Here is a 24,721-nt window from a genome sequence, read left to right as displayed (position 1 = left end):
TCTTCAAACTGCAGCTTCATTTCTACCCTGCAGCCTCATTTCTACCCTGCAGCCTCATTTCTACCCTGCAGCTTCATCTCATCCCTGCAGCTTCATCTCATCCCTGCAGCTTCATCTCATCCCTGCAGCTTCATCTCATCCCTGCAGCTTCATCTCATCCCTGCAGCTTCATCTCTACCCCAAGTCGTTGGCTTTCTCCCTCCTGTTGTGCAAAGCCTCTGACTGGTCTGGACTGTGCCCATTTCAGATTCGCTGGAGGTTTCTGGGGAAGGGGTATCTTGATTTAAAGATCACTTGGGAATGTGGAGCTCAACACATGGAGATATTTAAAGAGAAGTCTGTGTTTGCTCAAGGCCAGCCCAGGGCTCTCTACTCCTCCTCTGTCCACTGGGCAGCAGCCACGTGGCCGTTGATGCGGTTGGAGCCGTTGCTGGAAGTGCTGAGAGCTGCTTTGGTGCTGCTGCAGGTCACATCCTCCTCTTCTGAGCTGCTCTCCACATCACTGCGGTCATCTTTGGATACCTAAACGTTGCAAATAAGAATTGAGGAGCAGAAAGGGGAGAAGGGAAGGTGAAAAACGGGCAGGGAACAGCACTTCGGAGGCTGTGCCCGTGGGGTGCACTGGATTGGGTCAGCTACGTTCCCCTGCTCCAGGCTCCTGCTCCATCTGACCCTGGCACACTTGAAACTCAAGGTGGAATCTGTCACCATGCAGGGAATGCAAAAGACAAACACTGAAAAGGGCAGTTTGGGAAGAGGGGTTCCACTTCCAACCCTGGTTCCACTTCCAACCTTGGCTCCACTTCCAACCCTGGCTCCAATTCCATCCTTGGTTCCACTTCCAACCCCGGTTCCACTTCCAACCCTGGTTCCACTTCCAACCTTGGCTCCACTTCCAACCCTGGCTCCAATTCCATCCTTGGTTCCACTTCCAACCCCGGTTCCACTTCCAACCCTGGTTCCACTTCCAACCCTGGCTCCATTTCCAACCCTGGCTCCACTTCCAACCCCGGTTCCACTTCCAACCTTGGTTCCACTCCCAACCCTGGCTCCACTTCCAACCTTGGTTCCACTCCCAACCCTGGCTCCACTTCCAACCTTGGTTCCACTTCCAACCCCGGCTCCACTTCCAACCCTGGTTCCAATTCCATCCTTGGTTCAACTTCCAACCCTGGCTCCACTTCCAACCCTGGTTCCACTTCCAACCCTGGCTCCAATTCCATCCTTGGTTCCACTCCCAACCCTGTCTCCACTTCCAACCCTGGTTCCAATTCCATCCTTGGTTCCACTCCCAACCCTGTCTCCACTTCCAACCCCGGTTCCAATTCCATCCTTGGTTCCAATTCCAACCCTGGTTCCACTTCCAACTCTGGCTCCACTTCCACTGCACACCTCAAGCAAGGGAAGGACTTTTGACAGGGGCTTGTAGTGACAGGACAAGGAGCAGTGGATTGAAGCTGGAAGAGGGGAGAGTGGAGATGAGGAATTAAGAGTGAGGGCTGGTGAGGAGCAGCTGAGGGACCTTGGGGGGTGTTCATTCTGGAGAAAAGGAGGCTGAGGGGAGGCCTCCTGGCTCACTTCAGCTGCCCAAGAGGGGGTTTGAGCCAGGTGAAGCTTCCTCTCTTAAGGAACAGGACAAGAGGAAATGACCTCAAGTTGTCCCAGTGCAGGCTTAGTTTGGCCACCAGAAGAAACATCTTCCCTGATAGGGTTCTCAGAGTCTGGCCCAGGCAGCCCAGGGGGTTGTATCCCCATCCCAAAGCTGCAGAGATGTGGTGCTGAGAGCTTGAAGATCTTCTCCAACCGAAGTGATTCTATGATCAAGGGATCCTATTACCAAAGCCCACCCTTTATACAGAACGTTTTGTCCTACAGGGACCTGTTTGACCCTTGAACAACGAAGCTGATCAGCCTCCTGGTTGCACTCAGTGTCTCCAGTTCTCTGTGCTCAGAACCCATTCCTGAGCAAACGCCAGCTGGGAGAGCAGGCTGCAGAACAGCGACAACGACCTCAGCCCCACACAGCTCGGGAGCACAAAGAGCATCTCGGCCCCAAGCCCTCGCTCTGCTCCGGAGCTGTTGCCTTAGGCGAACAGGCTGCCTGCAAATCCCTTTGGATCCGACGTGCGGATGCGATGTAGACCCTGGCAGGCAGAGGCAGGCTGAGGCTGCTGCTTGCTGCTGCCTGCTGCCGCCACAGGAGGGCGCTGCCGGAGCGGCAGGGGAAAGGCTCCCGGAGCCGGCACCAGCTGCAGGCACCCGAGGGAGCTGCCAGGGGAGCGGAGCCACAGAGCCAGCGGTGCCCAGAGCGCTGTGAGCGGCCAAGCCGCTGCCTCTGCGGCTGACAGCCCTCATTTACCTGTGTGCAAACACCCTGCGGGCGGCAGCTGCCCGGGGATTTCCTTCTCCGCTTGCTTTGGCTCCAGGCTGCCCCACAGCAGCAGGCAGGAAGCTTTGGAGCCTCGGGGGAAGAGCTGGACGTGAGCCAGGGGCAGTTAATGATCTGCAGGATCACTTTGATAGGCTGCTGCATGTCTGCTGCTAGAACTTGCAGTACCCTTCCCCACCTCTCTTGCTGTTGGAGGGTTCAAAGGGGCAGAGGAAGGAAGCAGAAATCCCTCCCCAGGGACAAGTGTCTGCTCTGCTCCTCTTGCAGCAGTGCCATGAGGAGGGGGCTAGAAGCAGATGAGCTTCAGAGGGCACATGGGGAGGACACCCTGCAGGGCTCAGGGCTGGACATGAGCCATCAATGTGTCCTCCCAGCTCAAGCCCAGCCATGTCCTGGGGCTGACGCCCAGCAGGTGGAGGGAGGAAATTCTGCCCCTCTGCTCAGACTCCCCCTGCAGTGCTGGAGACAGCTCTGGAGTCCTCAGCTCAGCAGAGACAGGGACCTGTTGGAGCAAGGCCAGAGGAGGCCACAGCAATGCTGGGAGGGCTGGAAGGGCTCTGCTGTGAGGCCAGGCTGGGGTTGATCAGCCTGGAGAAGAGAAGGCTCCAGGGACCCCTTCTGGTGGCCTTTCAGTGCTTGGAGGGGCCAAGAAGACAGAGAGAGGGACTTTCTGAGCAGGACGTGGGGTGATGGGTTGGAACCTTAAAGAGAAGGAAGATGTTCTTCATGATGAGACCCTGGCCCAGGTTGTCCAGAGAGGTGGTGGAAGCTCCCTCCCTAGAACCATTCCAGGTCAGATTGTTTGGGCTTCTGAGCAACTTGCTCTAGTTGGGAATGATTGCAGGGGGTGGGGGTGGGACTGGCTGACCTCTGAAGATCCCTTCCAAGCCATTTATCACTCTGTCCCTTCCAGCCTAAACCATCCTAGGCAGGATCAGAGCAGAAAGGTCAAGGCCACACAGGCAGCTGACAGCAGAGGAACAACCCCCAGGACGCTGCTGTGACCTCTGAGGACCCCTGCACTTGAGCACAGGCAGGGAGAGAAAGGTTAGCAGCCTCCTCACACCCCCAACACCACAGCTCTGCCTTTGCCTCTGCCCACAAACAGCCAAAGGCTCTCAGGGACCAAAGAGAAGCACAGATCACACTTACATGCAAGAGGCTGAAACTGTCCAGCTCCAATCTGGCACAGAAAAAAGGAGGAAAGAATGGAGAAGAACAGAGCTTAGAGTCCTTGCTCTGGCTAGGTCACCTGGACAGGAGAGAAGCAAGGCAAGGAAAAAGATGTAGACCTCAGGATACAGAAACAAGCTCTAGAGACAGCCATTGGCAGTAGCAGCTGTGGGGAACAGGGGGGGGGAAAAGATCCTGTGCACACTCTGAACCATGCCCTCCTCTGCCCCCCACTGCCACAGACCACCAGGGCAGAAACGTTTCTCATGTGGAGGGGGGCAGCAACGAAGCCAAACACAAACTGAAGCAGAGCCAGGAGAGAAATTCAGCTCAGAACCCAAATCTATGTGACTGAAAGCAAAACACCACCACAGCCAAAGGCAGCTGTGCTGTGAGCTTGGCTGCTGCTGGCTGCACAGGAAGGGGTTTCTCTTGAGGGGGTGACCTGGGAGACAAAGCAGTTCCTAGGTTGGCTTGCCCTGGCTCATGCTACCCCTGCTGAGCTACAGCTCTCTGCTTGGCAGCTGAGCCTGCACTGCTCACTGCTAGGGCACTCTCAGCTGCTGCAGTCTCCCTCCCTGAGACACTCAGGCCTGAAGCCAGGCTGCTCCCCTCACCAGCCCAGTGCCCACCACCACTCACTGCCTTTCTGCCATCCTTTTCTCCTCTGCACCCTGCAGCTCACTGCCTGACACCAGCAGGCTGTGATGGTGCTAAGGAGTCAGGGTGCAGCACCCTCCTCACAGCCCAAGAACCAGCTGAAGATCATCTCACAGGATGGATTTGAAGCTCAAGGAGAGGAGACTGAGACTGGAGGGGAGGATGAAATTGGGCAGTGAGAGTGGGGAGACACTGGCACAGGCTGCCCAGGGAGGCTGTGGATGTCTCCTCCTTGGAGGTGTTCAAGGCCAGGCTTAAGCAACTTGGGCTGGTGAGAGGTGTCCCTGCTCGTGGAACTGGACGATCTGCAAGGTCCCTTCCAACCCAAACCCTGCTGTGATCACAGCAGAGCTGAGGCCTTGCTGCCAGCTCAAGCCCTGGGCACTCAGCACCACTGCTGCAGCACCTGGGCAGGCTGCCACCGGCGGCAGCACAGGCAGCAGCTCTGCCCCTGCACCAAGGAGGGTCAGGAAAGCAGCACTCTGCAAAGCCCTCCCTGAGGGGCTCAGTCCCTCCTGACTGCCTATCAGGGCATGCAGGAAAGGGGATCCCAGAGCCCCCCCAGCCCACCCCAGCCTCTCCCTTACCTTGCCCCGCACGAGGGCCTTGTAGGCAGTGCGGACGATGAGATAGGACCAGATGATGTGCAAGACCTGCAAGGTCACCAAGAGCCCATTGAAGAGCCACCAGGAAGGGTAAGGACCAATCAGTTCCCAGCTCTCAAACAGGGTTGTATTCAAAATCCTAAGAGAGAGATCCAGAAGCACATGAAGAGATCTGCCATGGCTCCAGCTAAGAGCTGAGAGCTTGTCCAGGGAGGCTGTGGCTGCCCCTTCCCTGCAGGTGTCCAAGGCCAGGCTGCATGAGGCAGCAGTGCCCAGGTGGGCAGCAGAGCCAATGGCATCCTGGGCTGGCTCAGGAGCAGTGTGGGCAGCAGGAGCAGGGAGGTTCTTGTGCCCCTGTGCTCAGCACTGCTCAGGCCACCCCTGGAGTGCTGTGCCCAGTTCTGGGCTCCTCCACTGCAGAGAGATGTTGAGGTGCTGGAAGGTGCCCAGAGCAGGGCAGCAAGGCTGGGGAGGGGCCTGGAGCACAGCCCTGTGAGGAGAGGCTGAGGGAGCTGGGGGGTGTGCAGCCTGCAGTAGAGGAGGCTCAGGGCAGAGCTCATTGCTGCCTGCAGCTGCCTGCAGGGAGGCTGTAGCCAGGTGGGGTTGGGCTCTGCTGCCAGGCAGGCAGGGACAGGAGAAGGGGACACAGCCTGGAGCTGTGCCAGGGCAGGTCTAGGCTGGGTGTTGTTAGGAAGTTGTTGTCAGAGAGAGTGATTGGCACTGGAATGGGCTGCCCAGGGAGGTGGTGCAGTGCCCATGGCTGGAGGTGTTGGTGCCAAGCCTGGCTGGGGCACTGAGTGCCATGGTCTGGGTGGTTGGCCAGGGCTGGGTTGGGCTGGGTTGGGCTGGGGGAGCTTGGAGCTCTCTGCCAACCTGGCTAATTGTATGACTCCATGACTGAGCAGCCTGGGCTGGTGGGAGGCTCACCCCTGGGCAGCCTGCACCCCTCTTTAAAGCTCAGGAAGGGTTTTAGCTCCCAGGTCCACTCCCTCCCTATTCTCTTCCCTCAGATTTTCACAGATCCCTCCTGCCAAGCCAGAGGACTAAAAAGTGCTGTCTGGAGCCAGCTCTGTGCTTGCTTTCAGTGCTGCCAGCACTGCAGTGATTTAATGATCACTTCAAAGTCTCTGAAGGAAGAGCTATAGAGAGACCTTGAACAGCATCATGAACTTCAGGGAGCTTTTAAGAGTGCACAGCAAAAGCAAAACCTTTCAGCACCTCCCTCAGAGGTAGCTCATGGAAGAATTCCATGCAAGCCCAGAGCTTGCTTCTCAAGAGGGAAGGGACTAGAGGGGGGGAGGTGAAACAAAGGCTGCTGCAGCACCACTGCAGGGCTGCCTGAGCTTCTCCTGTGGAGCTGAGGGATTGCATTGCAGCCAGTGGAAAACACATCAAAGATTTACAGGCAAAAGCATCACCTCCTGACAGGCAGCAGCCAGGAGGGACACTGCAAGTTGCTGACCAAGACAAGCACTAAAGTCTATTCTGCAGGCTCCTTTTGATGCAGTTATTGAGGGGGGGGAGGAAGAAGTGAGAGCTTTAATTGCAGCCCTGGTACCTAAGTGCTGCCACACAGCTCCTGGCCTGCTGTCACAGACCCCTAGAAGGGGCTCAGGCTGGAGGGGACCTCAGAGCTTATCTCCTCCAAACTCCCCACCACAGGCAAGGACACCTCTCAGCTAGATTGAGGTGCTCAATCCTTGTGGTCCCTTCCAGCCCTGATTCTATAACCTCAGGGAGCAGGCATCTAGATGACCTTTCAAGATCCCTTCCAACCCCTAACACTCTGTGTTGTGTTGGGGGAGCCAAAGCTGCCCACCAGGAATTCCATACAGGCAGTAAAGCCAAACCAAAGGGAGGAGTAACCAGGTCCAAACCCAAATTCCTCTCCCTCCTCCTTCAACACCAACAAGCAGCTCACCCACAGAAGCAGCTGCCCTGCTGAAGGAGAGGGAATCTGGTCACAGGATGATCAGCTCTAAGCAATCTGGGCAGAGCTTTGCCTCCCCATGAGAGCTCAGCCCTGTTTCAGGCTCTGAGCAGTGATGCACCTGAGGGGACCTTGCAGGAAGGCTGCAGAGGGACTTTTGTGGTGAGAGCCTGGCACAGGTTGAGGGTGGTGAGACCTTGGCACAGGTTTCCCAGGGAGGCTGTGGAGCACAGAAGCACAGAATGTGATCTATGATCCCATTCTGTGCTCCACAACCTCCCTGGAGATGTTCAAGGTCAGGCTGGATGAGGCCTTGAGCAGCCTGGACTAAGTGGGAGCTGTCCCTGCCCATGGCAGGGGTTTGGAACTGGTTGAGCTTTCAAGTCCCTTCCAACCCAGACCATTCTGTGAGTCTCTGTGTAGCAGTTTTGGGAGTTGCCTTCCCTCCCTCTTCAAGGTTAAAGATTACAATGTTCCAATTAGCCTCAAACCAGCATACTCTGAGTATCTCTGGAGCAGGAGGAGAGGCCCCAGCTGTGCATTAAAGATTCTCTTCAGACTCCCTCAAGCTGACTCTGGAAAGCTTCCTCCACCTGCCTGGTTGGACCCTTCTGCTCCCAGCTAAGGTTTGCAACTTCATAGATCCAAGCAGGTTGGCAGAGAGCTCCAAGCTCAAACAGCCCAACCCAGCCCCCAGCCCTGCCCAACCCACCAGACCATGGCACTCAGTGCCCCAGCCAGGCTTGGCACCAACACCTCCAGCCATGGGCACTGCACCACCTCCCTGGGCAGCCCATTCCAGGGCCAATCACTCTCTCTGACAACAACTTCCTAACAACATCCAGCCTCAGCCTGCCCTGGCACAGCTCCAGGCTGTGGCCCCTTCTCCTGGCCCTGCCTGCCTGGCAGCAGAGCCCAACCCCACCTGGCTACAGCCTCCCTGCAGGCAGCTGCAGGCAGCAATCAGCTCTGCCCTGAGCCTCCTCTGCTGCAGGCTGCACCCCCCCAGCTCCCTCAGCCTCTCCTCACAGGGCTGTGCTCCAGGCCCCTCCCCAGCCTTGCTGCCCTGCTCTGGGCACCTTCCAGCACCTCAACATCTCTCTGCAATGGAGGAGACCAGAACTGGGCACAGCACTGCAGGGGTGGCCTGAGCAGTGCTGAGCACAGGGGCACAAGAACCTCCCTTGTCCTGCTGCCCACACTGCTCCTGAGCCAGCCCAGGATGCCATTGGCTCTGCTGCCCACCTGGGCACTGCTGCCTCCTCTGCAGCTCCTCTCTCCAGCACCCCCAGGGCCCTCTCTGCCTGCCTGCTCTCAGCCACTCTGGCCCCAGCCTGTGGCACTGCTTGGGGTTGTTGTGGCTCAAGTGCAGAACCCTGCCCTTGGCCTTGTTCAATCTCATCCCCTTGGCCTCTGCCCACCCATGCAGCCTGGCCAGGTCCCTCTGCAGGGCTCTGCTCCCCTCCAACAGCTCCACAGCTGCTCCTAGCTTGGTGCCAGCTGCAAACTGACTGCTGCTGGACTCAATCCCCTGCTCCAGATCATCACTAAAGATACTGAACAGGACTGCCTCGAGGGACAAAGCTTGAAATGCTTGCAAGGAATCTAAACACAGAAGCTGTGCTTAAAGGGATTGGAAGAACAACCAAAACCTTCCAGCTTGAGGAGCTTACCAGAAAGGATAAATGCCCAAGCGTGTCACAATGAACACAACCCCAAAGAGCATGAAGAAAGCATCACAGAGCCGTTGGTACTTGGCATAATTGGCAAGCTTTGCAGCCTGAAAAGAGACAAGAAACAGGAGGATATTAGTCCCTTTGTGCCCTCATGTCATTACCAGGCTGTAAAGCTGCATCCCATTTGGAAGGTTTGGGGGTGGGGGGAGGGATTATTCTGGCTGCTTAAAGTGGTTATGAGCAGCTGACAAGGCAGGATCAGCAGAAGCAGCTTGGTGGCATGTTTAATGCAGCTGATCAAACTCAGCTTCTTCCCCTGAGAGCAGGATAGCAGCAGAGAGCTTGCAGCAACCTCACCTCTAGAAGGAAATCTGATGCATCATGCAGGCACAGCACCAGAGTCCCAACCCGCACCATGTTGTTCATGTAGGAGAAGGTGATGAGGCCAATGGTAGCCAAGTGATGGACAAACATAATCAGGAAGTCCTGGAAACAGGAAGAGAAAGGAATGAAGCCTCTTTGGCTGTCCAACCTAGCAGAAGTTTGGAATAGAGCCACAAAAACTGACTGAGTGGGGTCAGAGGATGCATGGAACGGGTTGGGTTGGCAGAGACCTTGGAGATCATCCAGCTCCAAGCCCCTGCCTCTGGCAGGGAATCCTCCCCTGCCAGCCCAGGCTGCTCAAGGCCTCATCCAGCCTGGCCTTGAACACCTCCAGGGAAGGCTGAGAGCATTGGAGCTGGAGAAGAGGAGGCTGAGGAAGGATCTCCTCAGTGCTCACCAACAGCTAAGTGGTGGATGTCAGGAGGATGGGGCCAGGCTCTGCCTCAGTGGTGCAGGACAGGAGGTTACAGGCATAAAGCTGAACATGGAAAGCTCAAACTAAGCTTGAGGAGGAACTTAAGAGATGGATCCTCTGATTCTCTGATCTTGTCTTGGGTTCTGAGCCTCTGTAGTGCACTGGGAAGGGTTTAAAGCAGTAAAGTGGGACCTGGGCTGCTTCTCTCTATCTGTGAACTGGGGAGGGAGGAGAATCTTGGTTCCTCCTGGCACAACTCAGCTGCATTTATCTCCATAAAACATCATTCAGAGAACCAGAGAATGGTTTAGGTTGGAAGGGAGCTCAAAGCTCAGCCAGTTCCAACCCTCTGCCATGGGCAGGGACAGCTCCCACTGGAACAGGTCACTCAAGGCCTCATCCAAGCTGGTCCTGAACACCTCCAGGGAGGTTGTGGAGCACAGAAGCACAGAATGGGATCTTTGATCCCATTCTGTGCTTCTGTGCTCCTCAACCTCCCTGGGAAACCTCTGCCAGGCTCTCTCCACCCTCAACCTGTGCCAGGCTCTCACCACCCTCACTTCTTCCTCACATCCACTTTCAATCTCCCCTCTGCCACTCCAAACCCATTCCTCCTCCTCCTGCCATTCCCAGACCTTCTCAACAGTCCCTCCCCAGCCCTCCTGCAGCCCCCTTCACACCCTGCCAGGCCACTCCAAGGGCTCCTCCAAGCCTTCTCCTCTCCAGCCTGCACAGCCCCAACTCTCTCAGCCTGTGCTCAGAGCAGAGCTGCTGCAGCCCTCTCAGCATCTTGGTGGCCTCCTCTGGGCTGGCTCCAACCCTTTCATGTCCTGCTTGTGCTGGGGGCTGCAGAACTGCCCCCAGGACTGCAGGTGGGGGCTGAGAAGAGCAGAGCCAAGGGGCAGAATCCCCTCCCTTGCCCTGTGCCCACACTGCTCTGGCTGCAGCCCAGCACAGGGTTGTGTCTGGGCTGCACTCACCCTGCAGGCTCCTGTGGAGCTTTGCATCACCCCAGACCCCCAGGGCCTGTTCCTCAGAGCTGCTCCAGCTCCTGTTGAGCTTTTCCCCACCCCAAACCTCCAGGTCCTGTTCCTCAGAGCTGCTCTCAGCCATTCCCCACCCAGCCTGGAGCTGTGCTTGGCATTGCACTGACCCAGGTGCACCCTCAACCTGTGCCAGAGTCTCACCACCCTCAACCTGTGCCAGAGTCTCACCACCCTCAACCTGTGCCAGAGTCTCACCACCCTCCCTGTAAAGCTGCTCACAGCAGAGAAAAGAACAAACATGAAAGCAGCAATAAAGGAGCTTTAAGAGGAATTGTTCACCTGTGTGGGTGACAGGTTGGGACTGCTGGAATCTGACAGCTTTGAAGCTGCCTTCTAGTATTTGGGCTTGGAAGGGACCTCCAGAGATCACCCAGCCCAAGCCCAAGCCCAGGACAGCTCTTTGCAGTGCTTCAGCCTCCCTGGCCAGGCACACTCTTGGCTCTTGGTGCCCCTCCCCACTGAGCACAGCACTCAGTGACCCTGCTGGACCTCACCTTCCTTTTAATGTCTGTAAACTGAGAGAACATCAGAGACCAGTAGAAGGCCAGCTCCAAGATGTAGTAATAATAAAGCCTGGATGTGAGAGGCTGGGAAAAAAAGCCACAGAGAGAGCACAGTCAGGAATCAAACTCCTTGAAATCCACACTGAAGATCAACTTTTGTTCCTTCTTCCATCCCCTGCACTTTCCCCTTACTTCCCTTTCCTCCCACTCTGCTCCTCCACAGTGCTGAAGCATAACAGCTCCAGAGCTGAGGTTTAATAACAATAACCTTAAGCCACAGGCACCTCCTTGTAGGCTTAGTCAGACCTCACTGGTATGCCTGAGCTGACTCAGGAGCAAGATTCCCTCTCAATATTTACAGCTCATCCTGCAGCCTCCTGGATCAGGAAAAGCAGGCACTGGAAGAGAGGGTTGCTCTCCAGACAATCACACTTGGTGCAGAATGAAAACACCACTGTCAAGTCAGGCACCAGCAGCAAGAAGCCAGCAGCTGACAGAGCATCTGAAGAGATCACCAAGTGGCCAAAGGGATGGAGCTGAAAAGCTGCAGCCTGTGCAGCATCAGCACCCAGAGCATCCCAGGAGCACTCAAGGCTGCTCAGCTGCAATCTGCTCTCAGCTAACAGAAAACAGACCCCCAAAATGGGGCACATACCTGGAAGGGGTAATTGTGCCAGCACTGTCGTGTGTCCCAGAACCAGGGAGCCTAAGGAAGACACAGAGAAGTCAGTACTCTGCAGGGATTTCTTCCCCCCCCCCACCCCTCCCCTGTCATCCACTGCAGCTGACCTCTAGAGCTCTGTTTCACCCAACTGCATCTGGATCTGGTTTGTCTTTGACTCTGCCACTCAAGCTAAATTCGTGGTGAACCTTCCTAGGGATTTCAAAGTCTGCTGCTAAGCTCCTTACAGAACTTGCTAGGGACTCAAAGCCTTTCTGCAGGCAGAGGCAAGGGAAACTGCAATGGAAATGGCAAGGGATAGTCACAGAGCTAAAGCAGCAGCAGCAGCACCAGCAGCAAGCCTACTGCAATTGCTACTGCTCTGCTGAGACCCCACCTGCAGCACTGCCTCCAGTTCTGGGGTCCCCAGCACAGAAAGGACATGGAAGTGCTGGAGGCAGTACTGCAGATGGGGTCTCAGCAGAGCAGAGGCAGAATCCCCTCCCTGTGCTGCTGCTCTCTTTGCTTTAGCTGCAGCCCAGGGCAGGTTTGGCATTCCACTGCCCCAAGCCTTGTTTATAAACCTTTGGTTCAGCAAGACCAAGGGCAAGGTCCTGCAGCTGGGTCAAGGCAATGCCAAGCACAAGTCCAGGCTGGGCAGTGCCAGGCTGGAGAGCAGCCCTGAGGAGAGGCACTTGGGGGTGCTGCTGGAGGAGAAGCTCAGCAGGAGCCAGCAGTGTGCACTTGCAGCCCAGAGAGCCAAGCAGAGCCTGGGCTGCAGCAGCAGCAGTGTGGCCAGCAGGGCCAGGGAGGGGATTCTGCCCCTCTGCTCTGCTCTGCTGAGACCCCACCTGGAGTGCTGCATCCAGCTCTGGAGCCCCTGGGCCAAGAGGGCTGTGGAGATGCTGGAGAGTGTCCAGAGCAGGGCCAGGAGGATGCTGAGAGGCTGCAGCAGCTCTGCTGTGAGCACAGCCTGAAAGAGTTGGGGCTGTGCAGGCTGGAGCAGAGGAGGCTCCCAGGTGACCTTCTTGTGGCCTGCCAGGAGCTGAAGTGGGCTCCAAAAAAGCTGGGGAGGGACTTTGGAGGCTGTGAGGGAGTGGCAGGAGTGAGGGGGATGGAGCAGAGATGGAGGTGGGGAGAGTGAGGCTGGAGGTGAGGAGGAAGTTGTTGAGCATGAGAGTGGTGAGAGGCTGGAATGGGTTGCCCAGGGAGGGGGTTGAGGCCCCATGGCTGGAGGTGTTTAAGGCCAGGCTGGCTGAGGCTGTGTGCAGCCTGCTCTAGGGTAGGGTGTCCCTGGGCATGGCAAGGGTTGGCACTGCCTGATCCTTGTGGTCCCTTCCAACCCTGCCTGATTCTATGATCCTAAGCTAATTGGCAGCACTGCAGAGGGGCACACAAGCAGTTAACCCTCCTCTACTTCAGCAGGAGAAGCAGAGGCCAGCAGCATGGCCCCCAGGAGGGGGAGGGGGCAGCTGAACTCACCGTCCAGAGAAACCTGATGCCATAAAAGAATATACTGAAATAAAAAGTGAATCTCCACCTGGGGAAAGAGAAAAGCAGCAGCAAAGGTTAAACTCAGCAAACAGAACCAGCCCTGGGTGGGTTAACATCTCTGACCAAAGCTCCCCCCCGCCCCACGTGTGACACCTGAAGAGCTTCCACCCACCAAAGGCTAAACCCTGAGCTGGCAAAGCTGGGACAGGAGAAAATCTGCTCCAGAGTTTTCAGAGCTCCACAACAGCCAAGTTAGAAACCAAAGCAGAGAGTGAGCTGTGAGGACAGGCTGGGGGGAGCTGGGGGTGTTCAGCCTGGAGAAGACTCCAGGGGAACCTTAGAGCTGCCTGCCAGTACCTGAAGGGAAGGCTGCAGAGGGACTTCTCTTGAGGGTGTCTGAGACAGGCTAAGGGGGAATGGAGCTGAGGCAGAGCAGGGTGAGGCTGGAGCAGGGTGAGAGTGGAGACTGGAGCCGGGGCCGGAGCGGAGCTGGGGCAGAGCAGGGTGAGAAGGGAGCGAGGCAGAGTGGGACCAGAGCGGAGCTGGGGCAGAGTGGGGTGAGAAGGGAGCGAGGCAGAGTGGGGCCAGAGCGGAGCTGGGGCAGAGTGGGGTGAGAAGGGAGCGAGGCAGAGTGGGGCCAGAGCGGAGCCAGGGGCAGAGCCAGGGCCAGAGCGGGGCCGGGGCCAGAGCCGGGGCCAGAGCAGGACCAGAGCAGGGTGAGAAGGGAGCGAGGCAGAGTGGGACCAGAGCGGAGCTGGGGCAGAGCCGGGGCCAGAGCGGAGCGGGGTGAGAATTGAAGCTGAGGCAGAGCAGGGATAGACTGGAGCCAGGGCACAACAGGGTGAGAATTGAAGCTGAGGCAGAGTGGGGATAGACTGGAGCCAGGGCACAACAGGGTGAGAATTGAAGCTGAGGCAGAGTGGGGATAGACTGGAGCCAGGGCACAACAGGGTGAGAATTGAAGCTGAGGCAGAGCAGGGATAGACTGGAGCCAGGGCACAACAGGGTGAGAATGGAGCTGAGGCAGAGTGGGGATAGACTGGAGCCAGGGCACAACAGGGTGAGAATGGAGCTGAGGCAGAGCGGGGATAGACTGGAGCCAGGGCACAACAGGGTGAGAATGGAGCTGAGGCAGAGCAGGGATAGACTGGAGCCAGGGCACAACAGGGTGAGAATTGAAGCTGAGGCAGAGTGGGGATAGACTGGAGCCAGGGCACAACAGGGTGAGAATTGAAGCTGAGGCAGAGTGGGGATAGACTGGAGCCAGGGCACAACAGGGTGAGAATTGAAGCTGAGGCAGAGCAGGGATAGACTGGAGCCAGGGCACAACAGGGTGAGAATGGAGCTGAGGCAGAGCAGGGTGAGAATGGAGACTGAAGCCAAGGCAGAGTGCAGCAAGAACGGAGCCAGGGCAGAGCGGGATGAGAATGGAGCCAGAGCAGAAGTTCTGCAGCAGGAGGATGAGGAAGGTTGGACGGCAGGGGGGTGGTGAAGTAGATGAGCCCTGAGGCCTCTTCCAAGCTGAGCCATTCTAGGAGTCTATGAGCAGGCATCACCCATCTGCTCCAGCATCCACTGCTCACAAGAAGGTAAGGCACTGGCATCCAGAAGGCATCCTGAGGTACTTCTCCCTCTTACCTTGTGGCTTTAAGCAGACAGAACCATACTGGGGGGGAGGAATTAATATGCAGTTACTGGAAAGGAAAGAAAGCAGCAGAGAAGAGAAGAAAGTCAGGGGAGAACATTCAGGTGCTGAGCAGCCTGAGCTCAGTGCAAGCACTCAGAAAGGAACAACAGAGAGAAGTGGGATGAGAAGAGCAGGAATGCAACAAGAGTCTGGACCAAGGCACCTCCAGCATCTGCCAACCAGGAGCTCACCCTGCCTGGGAACCAGCACTGCTCTCCAGCAAAGCTGCAGGCAGGACAGCTGCCTTCACCTGAAGGATCATCCAGCTCCAACCCCCTGACATGGGCCAGGCTGTGCAAGGCCAGGAGAGCTGGAGAGGGACTTCTGACAAGGGCTTGGAGTGCCAGGACAAGGGGCAATGGCTCTGAGCTGGGAGAGAGGAGACTGAGACTGGAGACGAGGAAGAAACTCATCAGAGTGAGGGTGGGCAGACACTGGCCCAGGTTGCCCCGGGAGGCTGTGAATGCCCTCACCCTGGAGATGTTCAAGGCCAGGCTGGATGAGTCCTTGAGCAAGCTGGGCTGGCAGGAGGTGTCCCTGGAGCTGGATGATCTGTAAGGTCCCTCCCAACCCAACCTCTTGCACGCTCTGGTCTGTTCCATCTCCGTTCTGGTCTCTCATGCACAGTTACAGAAGGGTCCTGGAATTCTTTCGAGCTCTCCTAACTTCTTCCCTTTGCCAACCCACCCGAGGCAGCAGCTGAAAAGGGGCAGCTGGCACAGGCAAGGGGCAGAGGGGAGCTGGGAGGTGCAGCCAGGCCATGCACACCTACATGCTCTCACAGAACTTCCTGAGGGTGCTGGGCTTGTCCTGGTTCCTGCGGTGCCGAAACCAGCGCTGGATCTTCCGCATGTCCCAGTCCAGCTGCTTGGACAAACCTTCCAACCTCCTTCCATCTGGAGCCTGAAGGGAAGCAAAGCAAGGTCACTAAGGTCACTGTTTCTCCCTTTCTCCTCCACCTCCCTTCACTCCCAAGATTGCCTCAGCACCGGGACAGGAATGGTGCCCAGATCAGGACCACCCCCCTAGGAAGGCACCAAGGGAAGAGCATCCCCCAGGAGCATCAGTTCCAGCTCAGCTTCCACTCAAGCCACCAATGACTGAGTGCTGCTGCATGCTGCAGGCTGAGCACCTCCTCCTCTGCTCCATCACCTGCCGGCACAATGGATGCAGTTGGTCTGCTTCCTGGGGGGTGCAGATCATAGAACCATGCAGGTTGGCAGAGAGCTCCAAGCTCAAACAGCCCTACCCAGCTCCCAGGTTGGATTATTCAGTCCAACCTATAAGAGAATCAAGCAGGTTGGAAGAGAGCTCCAAGATCATCCAGTCCAAGCTAGCACCCAGCCCTGCCCAACCAACCAGACCATGGCACTCAGTGCCCCAGCCAGGCTTGGCACCAACACCTCCAGCCATGGGCACTGCACCACCTCCCTGGGCAGCCCATTCCAGTGCCAATCACTCTCTCTGACAACAACTTCCTAACAACATCCAGCCTCAGCCTGCCCTGGCACAGCTTCAGGCTGTGGCCTCTTCTTCTGGCCCTGCCTGCCTGGCAGCAGAGCCCAACCCCACCTGGCTACAGCCTCCCTGCAGGCAGCAATCAGCTCTGCCCTGAGCCTCCTCTGCTGCAGGCTGCACCCCCCCAGCTCCCTCAGCCTCTCCTCACAGGGCTGTGCTCCAGGCCCCTCCCCAGCCTTGCTGCCCTGCTCTGGGCACCTTCCAGCACCCAAAATCTCTCTGGAACTGAAGAGCCCAGAACTGGAAGGCTCTGTCCTACCTGTTCCAACATGCATCAAACAGCCCAGAGCTGAGACAGAGCAAAGCTGGAAACATTTAGGGGCTGCCACTCACTGTGAGGAAGACTTCAGAGAATGACTCAGGTTGGAAGGGATTTCAGGGATCATCTACTGCAACCTCTAGCCATGGGCAAGGACAACTCTCAACCAGGCTCAGCTGCTCCCAGCCTCATCCAGCCTGGCCTTGAACACCCCCAGGCAGGAGACAGCCACAGCCTCCCTCCCTGGGCAGCCTGCTCCAGAGTCCTTCCACCCTCATACTGAAGAACTTCAATGTCTGAGGGGGTTGTGCCAGGATGAAGGTGCCAGGCTTGTTTTGGTGGTGCCCAGTGACAGGACAAAGCACTGTGGGCACAAACTGGAACTGTGGAGGTTCCACAGCTACATGAGGAGAAACTTGATAGTGTGAGGGTGCTGGAGGCCTGGAGCAGGCTGCCCACAGAGGCTGTGGAGTCTCCCTCTGTGGAGACTTTCAGTACCCACTTGGATGTGTTCCTGTGTGATCTGCCCTGAGGGACCCTGCTCTGGCAGGGGGTTGGACTTAGGTGATCTCTGGAGGTCCCTTCCAACCCCTCCCCTCCTGTGGTTCTATCTTAGAGGTCTCTTCCAACCAAAACAATTCCCAAATCTACCTCCAAAGGTGGCAAAATGAGAGCAGGGCAGAGTATGAAATGCATTTCCCTCTAGGAAAGGGAGAGCAAAACCTCCCTCTGGTCCCAGCCACAGGGCTCCATCTCCAGCAGGACCTGCAGGGGGATGGGCACAGCCACAGGGCTCCATCTCCAGCAGGGCCTGCAGGGGGATGGTCCCAGACTCAGGGCTCCATCTCCAGCAGGACCTGCAGGGGGATAGCCACAGGGCTCCATCTCCAGCAGGACCTGCAGGGAGATGGTCACAGCCTCAGGGCTCCATCTCCAGCAGGACCTGCAGGGGGATGGTCACAGCCACAGGACTCCATCTCCAGCAGGAACTGCAGGGGGATGGCCCCAGCTACAGGGCTCCATCTCCAGCAGGACCTGCAAGGGGATGGTCCCAGACTCAGGGCTCCATCTCCAGCAGGACCTGCAGGGGGATGGCCACAGCCACAGGGCTCCCTCTCCAGCAGGACCTGCAGGGGGATGGGCACAGCCTCAGGGCTCCCTCTCCAGCAATGGTCCCAGCCACAGGACTCCATCTCCAGCAGGACCTGCAGGGGGATAGCCACAGGGCTCCATCTCCAGCAGGACCTGCAGGGGGATGGGCACAGCCTCAGGGCTCCATCTCCAGCAATGGTCACAGCCACAGGACTCCATCTCCAGCAGGACCTGCAGGGGGATGGTCCCAGCCTCAGGGCTCCCTCTCCAGCAGGGCACTCACCTTGGTGATGGCTGTAAACACTTTCTCTAGGATTGCATTGGGCTGGGCTCGGTGTGGGCCACTGTCCTGAATGCCAAGGCTGATGGCACAAGGCTTGGCAATAAACCTGGAAGAGATGAGAAGAAAGCCTTAGAACAGAGCATTTTCCTCCCCTGCTGAAGCAAAAAGACCTCAGCCTGCAAAACCTACCCCAGGAGAAGCTTCTCCACTCACTTCAGAGGCTAAAAAGAAACTTCAGAGGTGAAATAATCTCTTTCCTTAGCCCCCCCCCCCAAGGGCAGTGCATCCACCTGAAGTGAGAAGCTTCATGTCCCTGGCTTGCAAGGACCAGAATGTGCTCACCACTGAGAAACAAGATGAGAGAGCCCTGAGAGCTCCTGCAGCTTGGGGGGGGAAGCAAAAGCAGCATGGCAGGGAGGGGATTCTGCCCCTCTCCTCTGACCCCCACCTGCAGCACTGCCTCCAGTTCTGGGGCCCCCAGCACAGGAAGGACCTGAGATTGCTGGAGGAGTCCAGAGGAGGTCACCAAGATGATCAGAGGGATGTGGGGACAGGCTGAGAGATTTGGGGCTGTTCAGCCTGGAGAAGAGAAAGCTCCAGGGCAACCTTAGAGCAACCTTCCTGTGCCTGAAGAGGCTACACAAGAAAGCTGGGGAGGGACTTTGGAGGAGGGCTGGGAGTGCCAGGATGAGGGACAGTGGCTCTGAGCTGGGAGAGAGGAGCCTGAGAGTGCAGAGGAGGAGGATCACAGATGTGAGGGGTTGGAAGGGACCCAAGGAGATCATCAAGTCCAACCTCCTGCCAGAGCAGGACAATCCTAACACAGATCACAGAGCAGCACATCCAGACAGGCCTGGAAAGGCTCCAGGGAAGGAGACTCCAAGAAATTCTTGAGTGAGAGGGTGGGGAGAGCCTGGCACAGGTTGCCCAGGGAGGCTATGAAGGACTTCTTCCTCAGCTCCAGTCTCACCCTGCTCTGCCTCAGCTCCAAACCATTCCCCCTTAGCCTGTCTCCAGAGAAGTCCCTCTGCAGCCTTCCTGGAGGATCCCTTCAGGTACTGGCAGGCAGCTCTAAGGTCCCCCCTGGAGTCTTCTCCTTTGCAGGCTCAGCAGGCCCAGGGCTCAGCCTGCCAGAGCCTGAAGCTCTGCCCTGCAACCTCAGCCCAGCAGCAGCAAGGAAGCACCAGGACAAGGCTGCCCAGTGGCACTTCCACTCCTGGGGATGCTCAGAGCTAAAAGAGCACAAAGTCATGAGCACACAGACCCGAGGAGAGCTGGGAGGGTTGGACCCAATGTGACCTTCAGAGGTCCCTTTTAATCTAAATCACTTTATGGTTCCATAAAAATCTTACCTGCAGCAGCTGTTTCCAAGGCCAGCTCAGAGCCACACCTGCCCAGCAAGGATTTATCATCACTTTAAGGCTTTTATTCCACTTTTCTCAGCAGGTGGCTGCTGGCAGGCTCCAGTCACACCTAGCAGGTTGCCTTCCTCACTCTGGTTACCAAAGCAGCCTGATGCTGAGGCCAGCATCAAGCACTCAGACTCCTACATTACAACAACTACAGCTCAGCCACGCTGTAATTCACCTCCCCAGAGGCAGAATGCTTCTTGAGGGGGGGGTTGGAACTGGATGATCTTTAAGGTCCTCTTCTAGAGACTTTCAAGACCTCACCTGGATGTGTTCCTGTGTGAGCCAGCTCTGGCCTGGATGATCTCCAGAGGTCACTTCCAATCTCTACCATTCTTTGATTCCTCTCCACAGTTCAATCTGATTTTCTTTTACTGCTTCCCAAGTCCCTTCTGAGACCTCAGGAAAATTCCCACTCCCAGCAAATCCACAAACCAGACCCAGCTCCATTCCTGCTCACTTCAGCCCTGCAGCTCTCTTCGTGCTTCAGAAGCACCTCCTGCCTTGCCAGTGGTGAAAATTAAGATTAAATCAATCTTGAATGAATTCAGCAGTGCCAAGTGGCTCCCCCAGGGCTCAGTGATGTTGAACACCTTTGGCAGTGATATGGACAGAGGAATCAGTGCACCCTCAGCAAGTGTGGAGATGGCACCAAGCTGTGTGGCACAGGCGACTTGCCAGAGGGCAGGGATCCATGCAGAGGGACCTGGGCAGGCTGCAGAGGTGTGCCCAGCCCAACCTCATGGCATTCAACAAGGCCAAGGGTAAGATCCTGCACCTGGGTCAGTGCAATGCCAAGCACAGCTCCAGGCTGGGTGGGGAATGGCTGAGAGCAGCTCTGAGGAACAGGACCTGGGGGTCTGGGGTGGGGAAAAGCTCAACAGGAGCCTGCAGGGTGAGTGCAGCCCAGACACAACCCTGTGCTGGGCTGCAGCAAGAGCAGTGTGGGCACAGGGCAAGGGAGGGGATTCTGCCCCTTGGCTCTGCTCTCCTCAGCCCCCACCTGCAGTCCCGGGGGCAGTTCTGCAGCCCCCAGCACAAGCAGCACATGGAAGGGTTGGAGCCAGCCCAGAGGAGGCCACCAAGATGCTGAGAGGGCTGCAGCAGCTCTGCTCTGAGCACAGGCTGAGAGAGTTGGGGCTGTGCAGGCTGGAGAGGAGAAGGCTTGGAGGAGCCCTTGGAGTGGCCTTGCAGGGTGTGAAGGGGGCTGCAGGAGGGCTGGGGAGGGACTGTTGAGAAGGTCTGGGAATGGCAGGAGGAGGAGGAGGAATGGGTTTGGAGTGGCAGAGGGGAGATTGAAAGTGGATGTGAGGAAGAAGTGAGGGTGGTGAGAGCCTGGCACAGGTTGAGGGTGGAGAGAGCCTGGCACAGGTTGAGGGTGGAGAGAGCCTGGCACAGGTTGAGGGTGGAGAGAGCCTGGCACAGGTTTCCCAGGGAGGTTGAGGAGCACAGAAGCACAGAATGGGATCTTTGATCCCATTCTGTGCTTCTGTGCTCCTCAACCTCCCTGCAGGTGTTCAAGTCCAGCTCGGATGAGGCTTTGAGCGACCTGTTCCAGCGGGAGCTGTCCCTGCCCATGGCTGATCCTTGAGCTTCCCATCCAACCTAACCCCAAGCAAACACACGAAGTGCCTTTGGTCTGCTTCACCTACCCCCACTCCTAACCAATCCGCTCTGCTAATTAGCCCCTACAGCCTCCCTGGTGCGCGGCTGGAAGCGATACAGATCGCGGCGAGGAGAGGAAAACCTCAGCCCCGGGGGGAAGGCGTTCGCGGAGCCCCAAAAGCAGCCAGCACCGGAGGGTTCCACCTGCTCCCGACCCGGGAGGAAGATCCGCAGGCACTTCCCTCATGCCTGAGATGCAAGAGCCCCACAAAACATTTAATCATCCACCAGGGCCCATGCGAACGAAGCTTATTTCCTCATCCTGGAACTCGCCAGGAGAGCAGAGCGAAGGCAGAGCGAAGCCATTCAAGTCAACCACCGCCAGCTGCGCTGTGCTCTGCTCCTCCTGGCCGGGAGGGGAAAGCGAAGGCAACTCCTCAGACGTCTCTTCCTCGCTCTGCCTCAACACCGAGGCACCGCTAGCACCGGAGGAGCCCCTCGGGATGCGCAGCCGAGGGAGAGAGAGGAGCCGCAGCGCCGTGACAGCCGCCGAGAGGCTCCCGGGAGAGGTCTTCCTGCGTTACACAACGTCCCCGTTGGGCGCAAAAAGAGCCCCGGCGGCGGAAAGCCCACAACGGCCTCCGCGGAAGGGCTGGGGCGATGAGGGAGCCCTACCGAGCCGCCCCGAGGGGCCGAGCCCGACTCGCCTCGCCGCCGGCTCGGCCCCCGCCGTTCCTCCCGGGACTATCCGCAGCCCGTTGCTAAGAGACACCCGGCGGCCTCACCGTGCGCTCGTCTGCGAGGCGGCACCGAAGGCAGCGTCCCGTTCACCTGCGGACCCCGGGGCAGCCCCGAAGCCCCCCGCCCTCACTCACCTCTCGAAGAGCAGCCGCACGGCGAAGATGCCGAGCGCCAGGGGAAAGGCGGAGAGGACGTGGCCCGCCCGCGGGTACTGCAGCCCGCTGCCCGGCGGGCCTGGCTCCCCGGCTAAGTCCGCCCACGTCACGTTGTGCGGCAACCAGAACCGCTCGTTCCAAAACCAGGCCCGCAGCGCCGCGGCCGCCGCCGCCGCCATCTTCCGCCGCCTCCCTCCCTGCCGGCGGCCGCAGCCCTGCGGCCACCGCCGCGCCCGCCCCGCCCCCTCCGCCGCGCCCGCCCCGCCCCCTCCCCTGCGCCAGCCAATCCGCCGCGCTCGCCCCGCCCCCTCCCCTGCGCCAGCACCGCCCCCTCCCCTGCGCCAGCCAATCCGCCGTGCCCGCCCCGCCCCCTCCCCTGCTCCAGCACCGCCCCCTCCCCTGCTCCAGCACCGCCCCCTCTCCTGCGCCAGCCAATGCGCATGCGGCGCGGACAACCGGTGGGCGGGGCATCCTCGTAGACACGCCCCTTTCGGCGGGCCGTTACCGCCCGCGCATGCGCGGTGCGTGCTCGCCGCTCGCTGCCGGGCGCCGTGCGGGCAGCGCAGGGCAGGGCAGGGCAGGGCAGGGCAGGGCAGGGCGGGCGGCGGCACCGGCGGCTCCGGGCTCAGCTTTCCGGCCCTCGGGGGAGCTTTGCGCTGACGGGGAGGGGATGTGGCTGTGACTGCAGAGTAGTCCTGGAGCCTGAGAGGTCAGCAGAGGCTTTCATGTGGCCCCAAAGCACGCGGCCCCGGCGCCGCCGCCGCCGGGAGGGCGCTGGCTGATGCAGGCGCCGAAACCGACCTCAGGCTCCGGTGGATGAATCGCCTCCTGCTCACCCCTGAGGGGATGATTTCCTCAGCTGAGGTCCCGGGTCCTTGCGGATGGAAGGGCAGCAGGGCTGCAGGCAGGACATGTGATGGCTTCGTGGTGAGGCACCGAGGATAACGGAATCACGGCGGCCTTAAGGCTGGCAGAGACCTCGGAGTGAGCATCAGCTCCAGCCCTGGCCGCCAAACCGTGGCCCCAGGTGTTAACGGCTGTGGGAGTTTTGGGCAGCTCTAGGGATGGGGACTCCACTGGGCAGCCTGTGCCAGGGCCTGGCCATTCGTGCTGGAGAGTGATGGTGAATGGGGCCACATGCAGCTGGCACCAGTGGTACCCCCCAGGGGGTCAGTGCTGGGCTCGTCCTGTTCACTGTCCTGTCCAGTATCATTAATGATGCTCTGGAGCAGGGGATTGAGTCCAGCAGCAGCCAGTTTGCAGCTGGCACCAAGCTAGGAGCAGTGTGGAGCTGTTGGAGGGGAGCAGAGCCCTGCAGAGGGACCTGGCCAGGCTGGATGGGTGGGCAGAGGCCAAGGGGATGAGACTGAACAAGGCCAAGTGCAGGGTTCTGCACTTTGGCCACAACAACCCCAAGCAGCTCCAGGCTGGGGCCAGAGTGGCTGAGAGCAGGCAGGCAGAGAGGGCCCTGGGGGTGCTGGCAGAGAGGAGCTGCAGAGGAGGCAGCAGTGCCCAGGTGGGTAGCAGAGCCAATGGCATCCTGGGCTGGCTCAGGAGCAGTGTGGGCAGCAGGGCAAGGGAGGTTCTTGTGCCCCTGTGCTCAGCACTGCTCAGGCCACCCCTGCAGTGCTGTGCCCAGTTCTGGGCTCCTCCATTGCAGAGAGCTGTTGAGGTGCTGGAAGGTGCCCAGAGCAGGGCAGCAAGGCTGGGGAGGGGCCTGGAGCACAGCCCTGTGAGGAGAGGCTGAGGGAGCTGGGGGGGTGCAGGCTGCAGCAGAGGAGGCTGAGGGCAGAGCTGATTGCTGCCTGCAGCTGCCTGCAGGGAGGCTGTAGCCAGGTGGGGTTGGGCTCTGCTGCCAGGCAGGCAGGGCCAGGAGAAGGGGACAGAGGCTGAAGCTGTGCCAGGGCAGGCTCAGGCTGGATGTTGTTAGGAAGTTGTTGTCAGAGAGAGTGATTGGCACTGGAATTGGCTGCCCAGGGAGGTGGTGCAGTGCCCATGGCTGGAGGTGTTGGTGCCAAGCCTGGCTGGGGCACTGAGTGCCATGGGCTGGTTGGTTGGGCAGGGCTGTTTGAGCTTGGAGCTCTCTGCCAACCATGGCTGATTCTATGCAATAAAGACTTTTTCCTAATGTCCAACTTAAAGCTCTGAGGCAGCTTGAGGCCATTTCTTGTCTTGTCCCTTAACTCCTTGGGAGAAGAATCCAAGCTCCACCTGGCTCCAGCCTCCTCTCAGGCAGCTGCAGAGAGTCAGGAGCTCTCCCTTCAGCCTCCTTTTCTCCAGGCTCACCACCCCCAGCTGCTTCTCCCCAGTCCTCCTCACCCTGCTCCAGCCTCTTCCCTGTCCCTGGAGGGACTGTGGGGGGAACTAAACCTGACCCCAGGCTTCCAGGTGTGTCCTCCCCAGTCCTGGGGGTCAATCCCTGCCCTGCTCCTGCTGCTCCAGAACCATCTCTTCTGCTAGCAAACTGTCGAGCTCCAAGCAGAGCAGGAGCAGGCAGCACAAGGTTGTTGTTAAAGCTCTGTGAAATGTGTACAGGCTTGGGGTGAGGATTACCCAGCCACAAAGCCTGGCTTTGGGAAGCCTCACACAATCAGCTCCTCCACCTCTCCAGCCAGGGGCTCAGCATCCACTTCCTCGTCGAAGCCAATGATCCATCCTGCACCAACAGCGCTGCTGGCATGGCTCCAGGGGAGAGCAGCTCTCACAGCCCATTCAGCACACAAAGACTCTGATAAGAGAGATCCAAGGACAGCCTGGTTCAGAGATCCCATGGAATGGAGCTCTGCATGAGGGTGTGCAGAGACAGGCCAAGGGGGAATTGGTTTGGAGCTGAGGCAGAGCAAGGTGAGACTGGAGCTGAGGAAGAAGTTCTGCAGCAGGAGGGTGCTGAGAGGCTGGCACAGGCTGCCCGGGGAGGCTGTGGCTGCCTCCTGCCTGGGGGTGTTCAAGGCCAGGCTGGATGAGGGCAGCTGAGTCTAGCTGAGAGGTGTCCCTGGGCATGGCAGGAGCTTGGAGGAGATGAGCTCTGAGCTCCCT

General features: G+C 58.4%; 1 protein-coding gene across 2 annotated transcripts; it reads right to left on the bottom strand.

Annotated features, from left to right (window-relative positions):
• Window positions 1-38: 38 nt before the first annotated feature.
• On the bottom strand, window positions 39-21,906 carry CERS5 (ceramide synthase 5). Of its 2 annotated transcripts, none has more exons than XM_064141504.1 (10): window positions 21,665-21,906; window positions 17,776-17,881; window positions 15,396-15,526; window positions 12,925-12,982; window positions 11,437-11,487; window positions 10,773-10,865; window positions 8,791-8,919; window positions 8,431-8,537; window positions 4,810-4,966; window positions 39-522 (listed from the first exon to the last, which is right to left on the bottom strand). In XM_064141504.1, exons 1-10 carry the CDS (start codon window positions 21,862-21,864, stop codon window positions 370-372), a joined length of 1,185 nt encoding a protein of 394 aa, XP_063997574.1. In that variant the 5' UTR covers window positions 21,865-21,906; the 3' UTR covers window positions 39-369. The 2 variants fall into 2 exon arrangements, with proteins under 2 accessions (XP_063997574.1, XP_063997575.1); XM_064141505.1 differs by lacking the exon at window positions 39-522 and adding an exon at window positions 3,549-3,641.
• Between the last annotated feature and the right edge of the window lie 2,815 nt (window positions 21,907-24,721).

This window comes from Pogoniulus pusillus, unplaced genomic scaffold (genome assembly GCF_015220805.1).
Source record: "Pogoniulus pusillus isolate bPogPus1 unplaced genomic scaffold, bPogPus1.pri scaffold_58_arrow_ctg1, whole genome shotgun sequence".
In the NCBI taxonomy this organism is placed as follows: domain Eukaryota; kingdom Metazoa; phylum Chordata; class Aves; order Piciformes; family Lybiidae; genus Pogoniulus; species Pogoniulus pusillus.
Note: the sequence above shows the minus strand (reverse complement) of the source record. Positions and strands in the feature narration are given on the sequence as shown.

What these genes read in the sequence shown, in the direction of transcription:
- CERS5 (XM_064141504.1), bottom strand. Translation starts at nt 21,864, where the DNA reads ATGGCGGCGGCGGCGGCCGCGGCGCTGCGGGCCTGGTTTTGGAACGAG. An exon ending in TGTTTACAGCCATCACCAAG is followed by an intron (nt 15,527 to 17,775) that starts GTGAGTGCCCTG and finishes GCTTCCCTTCAG; the next exon opens with GCTCCAGATGGAAGGAGGTT. An exon ending in GCATCAGGTTTCTCTGGACG is followed by an intron (nt 11,488 to 12,924) that starts GTGAGTTCAGCT and finishes TGTCTTCCTTAG; the next exon opens with GCTCCCTGGTTCTGGGACAC.